Here is a 14,121-nt window from a genome sequence, read left to right as displayed (position 1 = left end):
TCATTGGACTTAGCAATAGGAAAATAATTGGAACATTTCTATGAGAAGGGTTAAAATGCAGATTTGGAGTAAGTTCAACAAAAAGTAAGAGGAAGTAAAAGTTTGACCATGAGTATAGACTACTACTTTGAAGGGTTTAATGTAAAGCAGTGGTTCCTGACTGGAGGGGTGAGACATTTGGTAATGTCTGGACCCTGGAGAGGATGAATGCTGTTGTTCTGTAGTGGGTGTAGGCAGGAGGCACTGTACAGGACAGCTGTCTGCAGCAAAGAATTATCCAGCCAAAAATGAAGTAATGAAGGAAAAATGCATGGAAGCTGCAGGAACAAAGTTAAGCAAAAGAGGGTGTTGGGTTGGTTTGTTTTTAGATGGAAGATAAGAAAGACCTAGTAGAGAAAGAAAAATTTCTGTGAGTGGGATAAATTTTCATTCTGTGGAACTAAAGTTACCTGAGTGCCTTTGAAAGGTTATTTAGTTTATGCTAGGATCTGAAGTGAATAATTATCTATTCCTTCAGCAACTACTTTTTTGGGGGAGTGGGTGGCTGACTGGGCATTGAACCCAGGGCCTTTATGCTGAGCAGATATATCCCCAGCCCTTTTCAGATTTATTGTTTGGAGTCAGGATTTTGCTAAGTTGCCCATGCTGGGCTTGACTGCTTCTTCCTTCCAGAGTGCTAGGATTACAGTTGTGCATTACTACTCTGGGCTGTAAACTACACTTCAGTTATTTGAATTTTAATATGCTGTAGAATTATTGTATTGAGTAATCATTGATTTAAATTTAGCTTTTCAGGAACTGTATTTAGTTAGTTTAATTATCATTTTTGTTTGCTTTTCTTCAGGAGCCAAAGTGAATGATGTGGTCCCATGGGTGTTGGATGTGATTTTAAATAAACATATCATCAGCCCCAACCCACATGTGAGGCAAGCAGCTTGCATCTGGCTCCTTTCCCTTGTAAGGAAGCTAAGTACCCACAAAGAAGTGAAGGTAAGCCATGTTGTATATGTGATCAGATCTCTTGGGAACCACAGTATTTTTAAGTGAAAGGCGGAAAATAAAGTGTATGAAGGTGAGGCCACTAACCAGAAATAGAGATTTTGAAATAAGTTGTAAATAAGGAGTGAAGGATGGTAACCAATAAATGGTGATCTAAACTTGAATGCAGAAAGTCAGAAGTGCTGAGGAAGGGGAAGGCACAGACTGCAAAGGTCAGATTTAGGCATCTGTAAAGATGAGATAAGAGGACAACATGGTTTGTTACTGCCTTGATTATAAGGCAGGTGTTGTGTGTGCTTTAAGAGTAAGACTGCTTTTCTAAAGTGGTAAGGTTTTAGTGTTCTAATGCCTTTTTCTTTTTTCAGTCTCATCTTAAAGAAATTCAGAGTGCATTTGTTTCGGTTTTGTCAGAAAATGATGGTAGGTTGTTGGTAAATATTTTATTTTATTTATTTTTTGAGACGTGGTCTTGTTATCTTGCTGTGTTGCCCAGGCTGATCTTGAATTCTTGAGCTCATGTGATCCTCCTACTGTAGTCTTCTGAGTGTTGGGATTACAGACATGCATAATTAAATATTTTCTAAAATTTATTAAATATACACTTATAATTTTGAAACATCTCAGTTAATGAATATAAAAGTAAACTTTCTGAGCTATGTGATTAGAACAAACTAAACTTTGTTAGATTAATGGTAGTCATACTAGTGACAAAACAATATTAAACAGTTTCCAATTAGGATACAGGAAATTAGATTTCTTTGTTATTTATTCAGTATTAGAATAGGTTCTCCAGCTTTGCATTTAAAAATGGAGCTGTGGTCGCCTTTAGCATTAGTACCTCTATTAAGTATTAACTTTTTGCATTGTTTGATTAATTTTCCCTTCTGATTTAAGCTAGGAGAAAGTAAATGTGTTAGACATATAGGTAGTGGCTTTATTTTATAACTTGGCTTCAACAATTATAAAGTCAATATAAAAAAATTGAATATGAGTAAATATATTGAAATCCTGTGAGGCTGTTTTATCTCTGATATGTACAACTTACATTCTGTCATTGTGTGCTCTAGGGTGACACTCTGAGATCTATTGCAGTTGCTTGGTTTGTGATTTGTTTTGTGAATGTATTTCTCATTACAGTGACTCATGGTGCCATTTCCACTGAAATAATCTAGCATGTTTCTAGCAAATTTGGCATATTGATTCTATTTTCTGTTTTTATCTTGATATCACTTTAAATTAAAGTTAACACAACTTTTAGGAAATCTTGACTTGATGGCATTAGTTGCATTTTTAGAAAATAGTATTATTATGTCTGAATTTTTTTTTTTTTTTAGAACTTAGCCAAGATGTTGCCTCAAAAGGCCTTGGATTGGTTTATGAACTAGGCAGTGAACAAGATCAGCAGCAGTTGGTATCCACACTTGTAGAAACATTGATGACTGGCAAAAGGTATGGTGAGAATTTGAGAATTTTTGATTTGAACACATAGGGGAAGTGTATGTACATATGGAGGATATGCTAGGAAAGAAGGAAAATTTAGCAAGATAACACCTAGTGTATATATTTACTTCAGAAACATGCCAGTAGGTCCAGCTTTGAAAGTTGAAATGTCCCAGCATAGTTAAAGCATTGGATTACAAAAATACCATAATTGTGGATGCCTTATTTGTGATCTGTGAAGACTACGCTTGTTCTTAGCCAAAAGGCCAAGAAGCGGTCTGTGAAGACTATGTGAGGGGAATTAGTCTTGGAATTGGTTGCTGCTTTATGTTGTCTTGTTCGGAAGAAGCATTTTTCATTGTGTGACCACATTTAATTCAGTGTGACTTTGTGTAGAATGTCTTTTACATCTATTTGTTCAGTCTAGATTTGATTTTGTAAAATTATCAGCTGAATATAAGAATAGTCGATGTCTCTATCTCAAATACAATAAACACTTCATAAAAAGTTTAGTTTTTATCAGTTTACAAATGAAATGAATCTGTTAGTTGAATGCTGAAATGAGAAATTTGAAACTAAATTTCTATTATTTTGGTATAGAGCCAAACATGAGGTTTCTGGAGATACAGTGCTATTTCAAGGGGGATCCCTTGGCAAAACACCGGATGGGTAAGTATGCCAAATCCATCAATCAGCTAGTGTAGATGTGTTTAAAAATTTTCTTTTAGTCTGGTAAATTAGAGCCGTTGTGAAGTTGATTTTTACCCTCTTAGGAAATGTTTGTTGGTAGAAAAACAAAGCTTGTATGGTAAAGCCCTACTATCTTAGTTTGTGTTTCTTAGTCTCTGATACGGATATTTACATTCTGTAAGTTCATTGGGGAATCTTGAGGATTGTCTTTGGGGCAGCAAGCAAGAAAGGTAGGACTGTTGTCAGAATGACTGAAACTACTGTTATTACTTCAGCAGTTACAGAACTCTCAAGGAGCTCTGCACTGTGAAGGGATGGCTGTTGTCCTTCTCTGAGACCGATTGTAGGCCTTTTGGTTACCTCATTAGGCCTTAAACCTGCTTAATGAATAGCCATTGGTTGTGGGTTGCCCTGTGGAAGGCCATGCATGACCTTGGGCTCTGAGTGAAGTTCTGAAAGATTGATTAAGCTAAGAGCTTTTAGCTCCCAAGCAGCTTGATATCCAGTGCACCTAGTGTTTGGTGGGAACAACTCAGTATTTTAGAATTTACCAGTTTACTGTCCAATTTAATTCTTTGAGATTTATCTCTTTTATCATTATTCTTTGTGCTTGTATTGATACTTTTCCTCTAGGAATTGTCAGGTAAATCTGTGCAGCTTGCTCTGTCTTGCTATGCTATGAACCTTGCAACAGGAGAAAGCTACATGTTATTCATTTGGTCCTTACATTCTTCTCTATAGCTCAGTTTTTGTATCAAAGTGGTTTATGGGGCCAGGGATTTAGCTCAGTGGTGCCACTGCCTGCCTCACAAGTGCAAGATCCTGAGTTTGATCCCCAGTACCAAAAAACAAAAAACAACAAAAAAAGTGGTTAATTTTCCCCGTGGTGCTGGGGATTGAATCTTGGACCTTGTGCATGCTAAGCAAGACCTTTACCACTGAGCTATATCTCCAGCCCCAAAAGTTTTTATTTTACTTACTTTCTTTGTAAACTGAGTTAAAAAAAATCCTTACTTTGCCAAGATAAAACAAAATGATCAGATATTTGAGCAAGTATTATTTGTTCAGTGGAAAGTTAACAATATTCAAAGAAGTTATTATCAGGATTAGGATGGCCTAACTTAGAAAAGCCTTGAGGAAGACAAACGACTTGTTTTAGGATTATGACGGAGATTTGTATACAATATAATGAGCAACTGAGTTGCCTCCCGTTTGAGAGCTTCCCCTTCACGTGTGTTGCAGGTGCATTTCAGTTAGTTACCAGCAACAGTGTACAGGGCCTTAAGATTTGTTGGTAATTGAACTAGGGAGCTTTTTGAGTTCTTTTTAACCTGATTTTCTGTCTCCATGGTGATGAGTTAATTCAGTATTAGAAATTGACTGAAAATGTAATTTTAAAATGGCCCAGAAATATTGATGATGTAATATGTACTAGGCTGGAGATAGAGAAATATGTTATTGCATACTTCTTTTTCTCTGTTTCTAAGCCAGGGCCTTTCTACTTATAAGGAGCTTTGTTCTCTGGCAAGTGATCTTAGTCAGCCAGATCTGGTATATAAATTTATGAATTTGGCCAACCATCATGCAATGTGGAACTCAAGGAAGGTAAGTTGTTATCACTGGGCAGGTTTTCTTTTCTCCTCTCTGAACCCAAACAAGCTATATTGGCACACAGTAGCAATTGATACACAGTGGATTTTGTGAACTTTTGTGACTGAGAGCCATATCACCACATGCTTACTGTTACTGATTGGTAAAGGTGGAATACTCGATAAATGAGACTCTTATTTAGGAACAAGATTGGGAGGGAGAATGTTTTTATTCTCATAGATTAAATGTTAATATTTTACTGTAACAGATGGGTCTGAACCACTCATCTTACTGTCATCATTTTTAGGGTGCTGCTTTTGGTTTTAATGTAATTGCTACAAGAGCTGGAGAACAACTGGCTCCTTTTCTGCCTCAGCTGGTTCCTCGTCTTTATCGTTATCAATTTGATCCCAACCTTGGCATTCGACAGGCCATGACAAGTATTTGGAATGCTTTGGTTACTGACAAATCAATGGCAAGTATTTGCACTCTGGTGTGTCTGCAGAATGCTGTAGCTTGTCTAAACTTAAACATAAAACATAAAATTTAAGCCAGTGTTCATCCTCTTACTTTGTGTACTTATTTTTTTAAAATAAGCTTTCTTTCATTTCTTTCTTCCTTCTCTTAAAATATCAGAGATGCTCATGACAGTATTGAGATTTCAAAAATTTATTGAAGCAATCTAAATGGCCATTGGATGAGTGGTTAATTCAATAAATGCAATACTATATCTTGATAAGTAGTATTAATGCCTTGGAGAGTGAGTCATAGTTCTGTATTTTTGTTGTTTTTAATTTTATTTACTTATTTTTGTGGTACTGGCAGTTGAATCCAGAGCTTCATGCTTGCTGCTAGGCAAGCAGCTGTAACACTACACTACTTCACAGGCTTAAAAAAAAAATTTTTTTTTTGAGGCAGCATCCCACTAAATTATGTAGGCTGCTCTTGAACTTGGAATCTTCCTGCCTCAGCTTCCCAAGTAGCTGACATTACAGGCATGTGCCAAGACACCCAGCAAAGTTCTACTTTTAAGTAGTTTCTCTAGTTAGAGAGATACCATATATTTTCTTTCTTGTTTTTCTATCATCTGGCTGTTTTATCTTATTCTTTATTTCTTTCACATTCTTTATTTCTTTCACATCTTAAGATTTCTTAGGGCTTGCCTCTGAGTACCAGTTGCTGTTGCACCTTTCTCTGTATCAGTTCCAGGGGATATAAACATAATTAGTAATATGATGGTTCCCAGTCCTCTGCTTCTGTCCCAGCTGTGACGTGTACTCCAGACTTTCTTATCTGTCTGCTCGGCATCTTCCCTTAGCTGTTGTTCCAAGATACTGTGATTTAATGTCCAGAGCAGAGCTTTAACAAAGTGTTACTTGAGTCTACTTTTTTCTTTCCCAAATTCTTTCCTGGTCAACAGATTATCACTCTTCTCTTTGCCTTTTGTCATCTTGTCTGCATAATTAGATAAAATGGATTTTTAAAAAATGCAAATTGGATTGTGTCACTTGGGGTTAAAATCCTTCTTTGGCTTTATAGTTTATGTTAAATAAATTCCATGATCCTTTCCATGTTTTAAAAGTCTTTGCATACAATGTGACCATCTTTCTTCTCTCTCATAGTAGGTTGAATGTGCTCCTAATTTATGGGATAGCTATTCGAAGGTTGAGTTTTGAAGGTTCAGTGAGTTCTCTTTGTGGTAGGAAAGTATGTGATACCTCTTCGTCAGCCAAGATGTAATAGGCAGTGAGTCTCATTTGAGTTTAGGCCACGGTCCTGTGCTTGTGGGATGTGAGTCTGCTACCTCTGTATGAGTGAAAGGTGAGGCCGTGATTGTGATGAGATCACCTATAGAGAGAAAAGGAGGCGCATAGGAAGATACCAGTTTTTTTCAATGTTAGGTGTTATTTATCTTTTTGTCTTGGTTTTGTTTACCTTTAAGTGAGCATAACAAAACCTTTTCTACCTGTATAAGTAAAAGTGAAAAGGCTACAAGATCTGAGAGTCTTTGGATCTATTGATATGAAAACTGAGTCTACCAACAATTTTGTTGTTATTACCAAGTTGATAAGAGTATATCAGAACAGTGGCTTATATTAAACTGACCTTTCATTCTGAACAATCATACTTCCTTATGAACCAGACACTGCAAGGTACTGAGGATACAAAGATAAAACACTGTCTTTGCCCTTGAGATTTCCACTATAATGAAGTAGGGCAGAACCTTACTGTGGGAATACAGAGAGTCCCTAGGCCAGTTTTCTGGTAATAGCTAATTAAAATCTTGAAGGGTAATTCTTTGTTTTTGTTTGTTTGTTTTGTTTTGTTTCTTTAAGACAGGGTCTCACTATGTAGTTGAGATTGATCTGGAACTCACTGTGTAGCCCCGACTGGTCTTGTACTCACAGCGATCCTCCTGCCTCAGTTCTTCTGAGTGCTGGGGTTTCAGGGGTACGCCACCATGCCTGGCTCCCTTGAAGGGGTAATTTTAAGTTAGCCAACTAAGTAGGACATGGAAGAGTATTACAGATAAAGGTAATATGTATGTGTCAAAGAATGGAGGTGAGACAGGACAAGTTACCTTTGGAGCTGAATGAATCGTAGTGGGCTTTATGTGCATGCCTTAATCTCTTTCACTGAAGAAAATAATATTAAGAGTTTGCATTTGAGAGTGATTACCCTAACGTGACTAAAGTGGGGAGGTGCTTGTAGGCCAGACACCTAGAGAGATACTTAGGTTGTTTAATATAGAAAGAGGATCTGTATAGTTGAAAGATGAATAATTTGATTGTCAGTGGATTTTGTATTTTTTAATTTATCCTTTTATTAGGTGGATAAGTATTTGAAGGAAATTCTTCAAGATTTGATTAAGAACCTTACCAGCAATATGTGGCGAGTTCGAGAATCCAGGTACTTCTTTGCAAATATAAGACTATTCAAATATAATGGAAATGTTTTTCCTTCAAATGTCAAAGTTTCTAATTTGTATAAAAAGAATAAATTGCTAAAAAGATTATTTCTGGTATGATTAGACAGTTTTTTTTTGTTGTTGTTGTTAACTGTTAAACCTCTGATCAGTAACTTTCCTAAGTTACTTTATATAAGTATGAAATTAAGCCAGTCCTGGTGCAGCATGCCTATAATCTCAGCCTCTCGAAGGCTGAGGTAGAGAAGGATTGCGATTTGGCCACCACCCTAGGCAATTTAGTGAGACTTAAAAAAAAAGATCTGGGTGTGCATCTCAGTGTAAGGCTCTGGGCTTCAATCTTCAGTACTTAAAAAAAAAAGTATGAGGATCATTTGTTAAATTGAAAGACATCAAGGTATATTTATAAATTGAGTGTGCTTGTGACACCTATAATCTCAGTACTCTGGAAGAACGTCTCCGGAAGGTCAATAGCCTGGGTCCAACCTGGGCAACTTGATGACTTAGTGAGATCCCGGCTCAACATAAAAAATAAAAAAGGCTAGGAGTGTGGTTCACTGTGAATTTTCTAGGTCCTAAACCCCAGGATTACTCAAAAAGAAAATGAAGAAATACCTTTATACATTCTCATGACTTTGGAGAGTAGCCTTTATTTTTATATATAGCTTATACAAAATTATGTAATTTATATTCATTCATTCCCTGCTATGTATTTGGCAACGTGCTAGGCCCCTAAGAGCATACAGGTGAGTAAAAAATGGTCTACCATAGTTTTGGGAAATAAACATTTGATAATTGGAAATGCCATATATATGTAATATATTTGAGGTACTAAGAAAATAGTCATAACTATCATGGGGAGGGGATTAGGATTATAAATATAGACAGAATCTATATATCATTGTTTGATATAAATGTTTCATAGTAGAATATTGAGCTTTATTTATTGTATACACTTGAAATCAAAATTTTTTTTTCAGCTGTTTAGCTTTGAATGATTTACTGAGAGGAAGACCCTTAGATGACATCATTGATAAACTTCCAGAAATTTGGGAAACGCTTTTTAGAGTACAGGATGATATCAAGGTATTATAGAAAGAAATCTGCAGTTGTTCAGCTTTTCTTTTTGTATTGGGGAGCGAGCTGAGGACCTTGTGCACAGTTTTGAGAAAAATTATAGTTTGTTCTCAGAATTTTTACTTGGTTGTGTCTGAGAAGTTTCTGGGTTGGATATCTAAAGATATCAAGGTTGGATAACTAAATTGGATTGACTTAAAAAAAAAAAAAAGATGGCTATAACCTGACTTTCTTTCTGTAGAGATCCCATGATACTACTGGCTTAAGGACAAATATTATTTTGAAATGACTAAAAACATCTATTTTAATCAGGTTCATAAAGATGGGGCATTTATTCCCAAATAATGTACTTAGTGAATGATTTCTCTGAATTTTTCTCAGGAATATTAGCTTCACAGCACTATAATATACCTGAGATTATTAAGTTATAAACAAAAGATTTATTTTAGTTCACAGTTTTTCAAGTTCCATTGTTTTGGGCCTCAAGTAAGGTAGTACATCATGGCAAAAGTATGTGGTAGAGTAAAACTGTTTACCTCATGGCTAGGAAGGAAAGAGAATGAGGAAGAGGACAAGACCCCACAGTAACCTTCAAGGGCACACTACCATTGACACCTAAGGACCTCCCGCTGTGCCCCACTTCTCCAAGTTTCTACCACCTCCCAATAGTGCCCCTATCCAGACCAAACCTTTAACACATGAGCCTTTGTGGGATAGCAAAGATCTAAACTCTTATCACTGGGCAATTCAAATTTTAGATATTTTATTTTTTATCTTTATAATGAAGCATTTCAGGTTTGCCTTTCTTTTTGCCTTATTCATTAGAAATTTTTTATGTTTCAAAATCCTCAAATCTATATATTTAGTTTCTGAATTATACTCAGTAAAAATTTTATAAGGTCAAAATAGGTCATACAAAATTTTTAAAAATATGGCATATACAATATTATGTTCTTGATTGAAAGAGTTTTTTACTAATCTCGGTAGGGTCTGAAGTACTGTAATTAATTGCATATTGTAAGGTAGATGAGAATGAAGTCTTTAATGTTTGATGCCAGACTTTTCTCACTTTTAGGAGTCTGTAAGAAAAGCAGCAGAACTAGCTCTGAAAACTCTGAGCAAGGTGAGAACCCTTGTTTTATAATGGGGATGGACTGAAACCGGATTGACGATGCTTTCTTTTTGGTCACTTAAGAAAACATTTAGTTGCTGTGTAATTGACTTCATGTTATAATTCACTGTTCTTAAAATGAAGTGAAAAGTAGGTATTGTTGTGTCACAATACTAGTATCCTGAACACAGTACAATATACTTCTAGTCTTTTTAAGTGGAGAGCTTCTGCATTCTTTTACATAAGGTGTAACTTTGACATGACGATGAAAATGCTGCTCACTTAGATCCAGCAACATCTATTTTTCCTCATACCATCTTTAATATTTATGAGATCGGCACATTTTCTGAAACTAGTTTGCCACTTTAACTTGATTTTGTGATTTATTCAGGATTTTAACATTCTAATTACACATACAGTACCTTGTCATAGATCGTATCTGTAATAAGTAGTAAAACTATCTTTTAAATCAAGGTGTTTCTCATTCCAGATTTGTGTTCTTTATTATTGTCCTGCCACCTAAAACTGTTGTTGATGATGATACTATAAGCATTCTTTAAAGTGGTTGCTTATACATTTCCTCATTTTATCATCATCTCTTTTGTTTCCCATTTCACAAATTAGAAAGTCAAAGTTTAGAGAGTAAGGGCTGGAGATTTAGCTCAGTGGCACAGTGCCTGCCTGGCAAGCACTAGGTCCTGAGTTTGTTCCTTGGTACAAAAAAGAGTAAAATGGATTATGAAATTTTGCTTAGTTGTTGGTAGACCTAGGAGTCAATACCAGTACTCATTTTTGTTTTCCCCTATAGTGTCATAGAAAATAGCTTCTGTTTTCTATTGATGGTGAAGTAAAAAGCATTTTCTCATATGAAGGCTTCATTGGTTGAGAGGTCAATGTCACTAGTTCAGTGTTCTTTGTTGAGGTTTGCGTGAAATTGTGTGACCCTACGAAAGGTGCAGCTGGCCAGAGAACCATTGCTGTCCTCCTCCCTTGTCTTCTGGACAAAGGAATGATGAGTCCTGTGACAGAAGTTCGAGCCCTCAGGTATGCATTAGTTGATGAATGGAAAGTATTAAATTGCTTAGTTCCTAGTCATTCAGTAGAAGTTGTTTCTTCTTCAAGTCTTAGATTCTTGAAATTATGAAGAGATAGGTTGAGGAGAATCTATTGAGGTGATTCAGGTTTTTATGAAAAATACTGAGAACATTTTCAAAGTAACATCTTCAAGAGAGCTTGTTTTTGACTACAATTCTGAGTTGCATGGTATTCTGTTGTCACTGGTCCTTGTCATCATACCATTTATGCCATAGTTCTTCAGGGTTTCTTTGTATTCTAACAGTAATATCACTATTCTATATAATGATTTTTCGTGACTTATATCCACGGAAGTGAAAGTTTGATGGGGAGCCTTGTGGTGATTTAAGCCAACCAAATTTGAAATCACTGATCATACTTCACAGCATAAAAAGTTACCCAGATACGTGCATCCTGATGTGATTCAGTAGAATACATGCAGCATTCCCTATAAAAGATTCTTCTTCTTTTTTTTTAAAATAAATTGAATCTGAATTTGATTTAGCCTGCAGATACCGTATATGGGTCAGAAGAACATGGTAAATCACACAACGGAAATACAGCAAATAAAAATATAAATAAAACAAAAAGGAAGGATCTATGGAAAAAAAAAAGATTCAAGGAATCTTGGAGTAAATTGGAATGGACAAATTCTGGATTTTGATTCCAAGAAAGCAACACCTGAAAAGATTTGTGAAACAAGGAAAATTTGGATGTTAGATGATAAGAAAACGTTATTAGTATTTTTTAAGTGTGAAAATGGTACACTGATCATGGTTTAAAAAAAAATCTTTCTCAGAGATGCCTACTGAAGTGAAGTTGTAGGATGTGCTTTCAAATAATAATGGCAAGGGGAAACTTGTGCTTGAATGTGTCAAGAGAGGTATATATACATAAAATTGGCTAAATGTTGCTAATTTTTGAACTAGGTGGATACTATATGGAATTTCATTTATGATCCTCTCTACTTTGATATGTGCTTGAAAACTTCTGTAATACAAACATTTTTTAAAAAGCCAAGGGAATGGAGGCCCAAGGATTGAGAGTCCTCTCCACCCTTTGCCCACAGTTGCCTAGACCAGGTTCTGTAACCATGTGACCATGTATATATGTATGTGTCTGAATCTAATAAGTTGCAGAACATCCTCACGATTAGATTGGTTAAGATTTCTTACTTTCAGTGAAAGGACTCAAGAGTTGTATTCTGTGTGTCTGTAGCATTAACACCCTTGTGAAGATCAGCAAAAGTGCAGGAGCCATGTTAAAACCACATGCACCAAAACTCATCCCGGCTCTGCTGGAGTCCTTAAGTGTGTTGGAGCCCCAGGTTCTCAATTATTTGAGCCTTCGGGCTACAGACCAAGAAAAGGTGAGTTGACAGCCCAAGTATATTGTGATAATTCATGTGATATTCTCACTCATGTAACATTCTCACCACTCTTAACAACAAAACAACTTCATTCCTGTTACTACATGTAGTGTTGTACTAACTTTTTAGAGAGGCCCAGGAGTCTGGCTCATACTATTTTGTGAATCGGATGAAAACTGACACTATCTTAAAATGCGTGAATATAAATTTAACACAGTTTTTGTGCACTTTTTTCTTTGGGCTTTGGTTATATACTTTTAGAGTCCTTCTGTGGACTACTCATTGCACTAAAAGTAAAGAGGATTTTACTAAGTGCCTAGACTTTGGTGTTTCTCAGACTTGCTCTTCTTTTCAAATATACTGTGGTTGCCTTATCTTTGATCAGAATCACTTTTTAAAAATTATAGATGAAATCTACTTTAAGCAAAATGAAAACAACACAGAAAGGGTAGAACATAATTGCTTAGGTGGTCTCCACTATCTTGTGCCTTTTAAAAAAATTCTTTTGTAGTCATAGACTACAGACCAAACAAACATACTAATTTTAAAATAGGTGACTATTGTTCTGCAATTCAGTTTTTTAAGATTTAAAAATATGCCTATATTTAGATTAATTTTACTCTTTTAGTGCATGCCTAGTATCTAGAATAAGGTCATTTTTAGTTTTTGTAGGAAAGATTTTGCAGCATCAAAGGTTATGAATTTTTTTTTCTCCACACTTTTGCCAACCTTGAATAATGACAATCTGACAAACAACATTTCATTGTTCTGTTTTGCATTTCCCTCTTGTGGCATTGTCCATTGTCTTTTCATATTGTATTGGTCATTTTTATAGTATTCTGTATATGTGCTGCCAAAACAAGCACTATATAGTATTTCTTCTGTGAATGGTATTTTTATTCCATATCTGTTTTTCTCCTTGGCTTTTTGTTAACCATTCGTCTTTGTTTATTAGAACTTTTAAGTTCCTGTCATATGTAGTGTGTCTTGTCTTGGTCACCATTTGATTTTTCACTTGTCTAAAGTATTCTAATAACTGATGTTCTCATTTACCACTAATACTGCTATTTCTTCTCCATTCTTCATTCTTTACTTTTCTGCAGTAGACTCACCTTCCTAGGTTCCCAAGGAATGCTAACTACATATTGAGAATTAGGAAATATAAATTTCTGGTGCTAACTTTAGAGCACTAAGGCATTTATTTCGGTACCCCTTTTCTCATTTATTTTGCCTGTATGACCTGTTTGCTAGCATAGTTTTGACTAAGATACCATTCATTATAAATATGAAACCTCACTAAATGTATACAGTTTTTTATTTTGTAAAAAATTCTCAGAAACCTTAGAAATTTAGTCTACGCCTTTAGTGGCTAGAGTATCAAGAAGGCTGGGTGACTTGCTCAGAACCATACTGCATTAATTTCATACTATTCTTAATTTCTCATAATTGTCTGAATTTCTCACTTTGAGATGCTACCTTCCCAGGTAAATTATTGAGTGAATATCAATAGAAATTAGAGGTAGACATATCTTTGACTTTATTACAGATTATCTTTTTAAAAGTTGTTTTGTTTGGAAGTAAAAATTCTCTTCTTTGAGTCTGTGTAGCTTTTTCCTAATTAGTTGAACGAAGTGAGTGATTGAATTTGTGTACTTCAGGCTGCAATGGATAGTGCCCGACTCAGTGCTGCCAAATCCTCTCCCATGATGGAAACAATTAATATGGTAAGTGTCTTAAGTATCCTGAGAAGGTTTGTTTGCTTTCTTTTATGTGTATTATCTTGCTACATTAAATGAAACAGATTGAAGGGATGTATCAAGTAGCTTTCGTGACTCTAGGGTTTTT

At 35.5% G+C, this 14,121-nt stretch overlaps 1 protein-coding gene across 1 annotated transcript in view; it reads left to right on the top strand.

The window, feature by feature from the left end:
• The window catches only part of Ecpas (Ecm29 proteasome adaptor and scaffold), a 110,392-nt gene that overhangs the window by 82,528 nt on the left and 13,743 nt on the right, over nucleotides 1-14,121 (top strand). The window contains exons 25-36 of the mRNA XM_010639330.3: nucleotides 845-990; nucleotides 1,365-1,419; nucleotides 2,334-2,448; nucleotides 3,040-3,108; nucleotides 4,617-4,734; nucleotides 5,027-5,194; nucleotides 7,550-7,629; nucleotides 8,626-8,731; nucleotides 9,798-9,845; nucleotides 10,756-10,877; nucleotides 12,126-12,276; nucleotides 13,935-14,000. Of these exons, the coding sequence (XP_010637632.1) occupies nucleotides 845-990; nucleotides 1,365-1,419; nucleotides 2,334-2,448; nucleotides 3,040-3,108; nucleotides 4,617-4,734; nucleotides 5,027-5,194; nucleotides 7,550-7,629; nucleotides 8,626-8,731; nucleotides 9,798-9,845; nucleotides 10,756-10,877; nucleotides 12,126-12,276; nucleotides 13,935-14,000 (1,244 nt within the window). The remainder of the gene's footprint in view (nucleotides 1-844; nucleotides 991-1,364; nucleotides 1,420-2,333; nucleotides 2,449-3,039; nucleotides 3,109-4,616; nucleotides 4,735-5,026; nucleotides 5,195-7,549; nucleotides 7,630-8,625; nucleotides 8,732-9,797; nucleotides 9,846-10,755; nucleotides 10,878-12,125; nucleotides 12,277-13,934; nucleotides 14,001-14,121) is intronic.

This window comes from Fukomys damarensis, unplaced genomic scaffold, assembly GCF_012274545.1.
Source record: "Fukomys damarensis isolate Sample0158 unplaced genomic scaffold, DMR_v1.0_HiC HiC_scaffold_36, whole genome shotgun sequence".
Classification (NCBI taxonomy): Eukaryota; Metazoa; Chordata; class Mammalia; order Rodentia; family Bathyergidae; genus Fukomys; species Fukomys damarensis.
The sequence above is the reverse complement of the archived record's forward strand: the minus strand, read 5'-3'. Positions and strand labels throughout refer to the sequence as shown.